This window comes from Silene latifolia, chromosome X (assembly GCF_048544455.1).
Source record: "Silene latifolia isolate original U9 population chromosome X, ASM4854445v1, whole genome shotgun sequence".
In the NCBI taxonomy this organism is placed as follows: Eukaryota; Viridiplantae; Streptophyta; class Magnoliopsida; order Caryophyllales; family Caryophyllaceae; genus Silene; species Silene latifolia.
The window spans coordinates 154,960,218-154,965,323 of NC_133537.1; the positions used below are offsets into that span (position 1 = coordinate 154,960,218).

Below are 5,106 nucleotides of genomic sequence, written 5' to 3' on the forward strand. Positions count from 1 at the left end.
GTATTTCATCCATCAAGTCAAAACACACACTTCGATCATGACCCTTCTTCTTGCAATGACTACATACCAATTTCTGTCGTTCAGACCGAGATAGCTGTGCGGAAGGACGGGGACCCAATAGTGAGCGCGGAGTAGAATTATGAACAGCAAAAGTCGACAACTCGGGTTGAGAGACAATTTCACGGGATGTATTAATCCCCTTTACCCGCTCCTCTTGACTAATTAACTGAAAAGCGCGACTAACAGTGGGCAAAGGAGTTTGTGATAGAATGACAGAACGCAAGGTTTCATAATGTACAGATAATAAGCCTAGAAAAAACTAGTGAAGACCATCACTCTCCCTACGTTCGATGTGCTGTTTTCCGACATCAGCAGTGCATTTGCAGGTTAAAATTTGTTCATATGTGTCTAACTCATCCCATGACTGATTCAAGGTGCCATAATAAACCGCGAATGACATAGTGTCGGTCTGTTTGCAGTCGTGGAGTGCACCCTTAAGTTGCTGAATCCGAGAGCCATCAACAACACTAAGACGATCATGGAGATCGTCCCATAAACGTTTAGCATCATCATAATTAGATAAAAGGCGTTTTACCTCGGGCTCAATGAGGTTCATGAGCCAAGAAACAAGCATCGAATGTAGAGTCTCCCAGTCTTCTAAAGTGCAGGGCGGCTTCGGCTCGGTGTAGGTCCCATCGAGAAAACCAAACTTTCGTCGTGCTTTGAGAGCGGTACGAGCATCGCTCTTCCATTCATCGAAATTATGTAGGGTAAGACGGGTATTAGTTATACGATCCCCAGGTTTATCATGATTCCCAATGTAGTAGGGAGAATTAGACTCGATTTTGAGAGGTGGTGGAGGCGGCGTATCGCCAGACATGGCGGAGGAGGAAGGTAGGGTTTTTAAGATCTTTATTTTGGAAAATTGAATATCACTGATACCATGCTAAATTGTATTTAGGTATAAAACGATCGTGCCCTTCTTATTGATAATTAGATCGGTATTTATATTACATCGCAAGTCGAGGGTTTCTTATAACAGAAGAAAGCAATATAAATCTATCGAGATTACGGGCTCGGACTAGCGAGCCCAATACATCTTATTACTATTTCATTCCTAGTGACACAACTTCTGTCACCCTTATCAAGTCTGAAGTGGCAGCCTCGGTGAGCAAGCAGTGAGCCTTCTTTTTGGAAGATAACTATTGAATTTTATATTGTGACGGCCACATAAATTGTAGGAGTTAATACATTCATGTCTCCATTTAATGACCCCATTAAATTGTGAGTTAAATATGGGTTTAACTCTCGTACTAACGGTCACTTTAATTTATGAGCATATAATATGGAAAATAAGATTGGTAAGACTAATTTTATGGAAATATACAAGCATCTCTATAGACAATACATACACAAAAGATACAAACCTAAAGGCTAAGTCCACCATCAATATCGGACTTGAGATTTGGGGTGTGAACATATTCCGGAATTCTAATACTACCGATATACGGTAGTGGGCAGTTAGCGAGCATACACCGATACGATCACTTCCGCATTAAGGTATATCCTTATTTTCCATTAATGGTATCAAAGCAAATGTGTTTTGCTACGGTCCCTATCTATTGTTATTCGTTTACCCCATAATTCATGTAATTCTTGTGAATGATATGCCAGTTTATGATTATTTCATTTAAAAATGTTGTATGTATACGGCATCCATATGGTCAGGCTATGATATTAGGATAGTGATAGGGCGCCAACCGGTGTCGCCGAATTTTAGCGTCACCTTAATTAAAGAAAAAGAAAATTATAAAAGTGAAACATGAGTGTTTGTTTTTGCGCCAAAATTTTAAGGATAAATATGTAATTTTATCTCTTCATAATTTATTCTATTAAAATAAAACTTTATCTACTAATTAAAATAAAACTAGTTTTGGGACCCGTGAGAATCACGGGTTTTTTTGTTTTAAGTTTCTTTGTTGAGTTTCCTTCCGTAAGCCTTTGTTTCGATTTTTCATTTTTCCCGTTTTTGTCCATTTTGGAGGCCCAATTGGTATTATTTTTTTTGGCGTTATTTTCTCCTTTTCTGCTTTTTGATTGGTTATGACTTATGAGAACTAACCCGGTTTTGAATTTCCGCTTTCATTTTAAAATTTGGTTGTATCTCTGTCGGTGAAACCAACACAAAACAACAATCGTTCTTCATTTTTGCTCTCTCTATTGCTAGTCCCGTTTTTTGCCTGAGTCGTAGATCTCGCCAAGGTTAAATTGTCGTCATTCGGATCCTTTGGTCAACCGTTTTATGCTCTTCCCCTCCATCCCCAGTTTAGATCATGGTATTTGTTGAGATGCATGAATAATTAATTAAAAGATGAATACATTAATAATTTTGTATGCAATTATGTCAAAATTTATGAATACCAATTTATAACTACCAATAATTCATGAGACTTCTATATATTTTTTTTTTTTTTTGGGTGTTGACCAGGAGTATCCCCTACCGACAGTTGGGGCAATCTCCTTGACCTCTTGTTTAAGAGATAAGAGCCCTTACCACTCACACCAGCCAACTTTGGTTGAGACTTCTATATTATAAAATTGATTTAATAGTGTTATTTAATTTGCTCCAAAGTTTAAATTGTAATAAACAAAGAGAAATGTAGTAAAATACGCATTTGTAACTTATCTAACTTGGCAACAAAACTAATTCTTTTTTTTTGTATGTTCATGGAAATTATTTTCTCTTATTTTTTCTATTTACAACCAACAATAATAATATCGATGATTTACAACAATTGTGATTTGAAAATTTAAGTTGGGATAATAGAGAAAAATTAATCGTGAGAGGGTTAAAATTTCCAAAATTCATAAGGTAAAGATTGGCCTAATTTAGTGCTCATATGCATTACAAATATTTGTCCATTGATAGAATATGAAAAGCTAATAGAAACAAACAACAATAAGCACTAATATCCACCATATTTGTAGAGTAAGAGTCACTTTTTTATATATATATATATATATATATATATATATATATATATATATATATATATATATATATATATATATATATATCTATGAATGATAAACATATAAATATCAATTAATATCATAAAGTGAAGTTTACAACAAATTTCACCTTGACGAAAATTTAATCACCAATTTATGTTTCAAAACTTCATTAAAAATACAAATACTTTGACTTAAATGGCAAGACATTGTTTATAAAATTGAATATTTTACATGAAATGTATTAGAAAATTAAAAACCAAGTGAAAAGAATAGGAAACCATAAAGCTATAATAAACCAAATGTGTTAAATTAGAAGTCGTGAACAAGGGAATGAAAGTTACAAGAGCATAAACCATCACCTAAATTAATTACTCACATATATAATAAGAAAATACCCTTAGTTGATGTAGTCATTTGGTATTATAGTTTGAGAATTGTTACACTTTCGCATTGTTACAATGGAATTTTAAGTAGAACCTCAACATGAATGTATACACATGTTTCTACTTAAATGAAACTCACAAAATTTAGCATTTGTTAGTGGCAATCAAATTAATGAAACCAAAAATATTAACCTAAATGAAGGTCAAATGGATCAAATGCTTAATTGCAAGTGTCGAAACTCTTGACGCAAGTAAACCTGCAAATCCAAACACTTTTATTAGCAACTTAAAATCTCATATCGACAATACACCAATTAAAAAAAATAATTAATACAAAAAAATTATATATTGAACTGTAAAATAATAATATATTGAATATTAAAACATTTTAAATGATAAATATAACTTCGTCAACCTAAATTAGCATATGGAAATATAAACATATTAATTTAAAAAACTAATAAAAGAAAATATTGGCAAAGAGAATATGATATTGAAAGAAGGAGAAATATTGTATATTTATACATTTTTTAAGACATTAAAAATTTTGATACGCCTCTTCCCCTTCCCCAATATTAAAACATAAAAATGAGTAAATTAACTATATGAATTTATGAGATTAAAATATGTCAAATTAATATAAAGATTCTTTAACTATGTGATTAATGAGTTCTTAATTAGTTTTCCATTCTCTTGAACTTCTACTAATGTAAATACATAATTAAAAAATAGGCAAAGATGGAAGATGGAAGTTTATGTAGATATAAATAAAAAGAGTTTAGTGCTAGCATGATGTCACATGTCCTTTACTTTGATGCTCTACATACATTTTTTTTTTATATTATTATATGTATAGATGAGTGAATTAAATTAATGTTGTGTCACAATAAATTATTTTCATGTCACATTGTGGCTGAATAGAATCCTAAACCAACGGCTGCGTCGAGGGGACTCTCCGAACTGGCCATCTTCGGCAACTGTGTGAAGGTCAAATTGGGGGAAGATGATATTTTGGAGGTTGTGTAGGTAGTAAATTCATGTGGGTTGGCTAAAAGAAGCTAGATTAGAGGGGATTAAGAAGGTAAGAAATGGGGTGTTAAGAAATGATGGGCAAACATGACATATGTCGATTGTGGATAGGCAACGATAGCTAGGTCCACGGTATGTGAAAATGGTGACGTGGGATTTTTATAATGCAAGGTGACATTTAGTCCATGTCTACGTGGCTTTTAAGGTGGTGACGTGGGATTTTCGCAATCCAAGGTGACATTTAGTACAGGTCTACGTGGCCTTTAATGGTTACCTCTTTTAATAATATTTATAGATGATAGAGGACGGTGTGAGTGGAAAACATGTCTGCGTGTCAATAGTTAGAGGCTGACATTTACATAGAATGTCCTACGTGGCTTTTTGCAAGTCTACGTGGCTTTGTCTATGTGGAGTTTATTACACATTTTAGGGGAGACTTTTAATTATATTTATAGATTTATAAGTTTATTAATAATAATTATCACAAAACCATCAGTTAGGATACGTTTTTCTTTTCATCATCTACTACCTTATACTTGTTCTCATCCTTCTTCTGAAATTAAAGGATGTAAAATAATGATTGTCCTAATTTATGTTCTGAATGTAGCCACCTCCTTCATCCACCACTGTTTTATTTAAAGCGTCTTGCTAGTGATGACCGCTATTTGTTACAAGCTGA

General features: G+C 33.3%; 1 protein-coding gene across 1 annotated transcript; it reads right to left on the bottom strand.

The window, feature by feature from the left end:
• Positions 1 to 319: 319 nt before the first annotated feature.
• Positions 320 to 880, bottom strand: LOC141618628 (uncharacterized). The gene has a single exon (XM_074435721.1). It carries the CDS (start codon positions 878 to 880, stop codon positions 320 to 322), a length of 561 nt encoding a protein of 186 aa, XP_074291822.1.
• Between the last annotated feature and the right edge of the window lie 4,226 nt (positions 881 to 5,106).

Coding starts and splice junctions, on each gene's coding strand:
- LOC141618628 (XM_074435721.1), bottom strand. CDS start 880: ATGTCTGGCGATACGCCGCCTCCACCACCTCTCAAAATCGAGTCTAAT.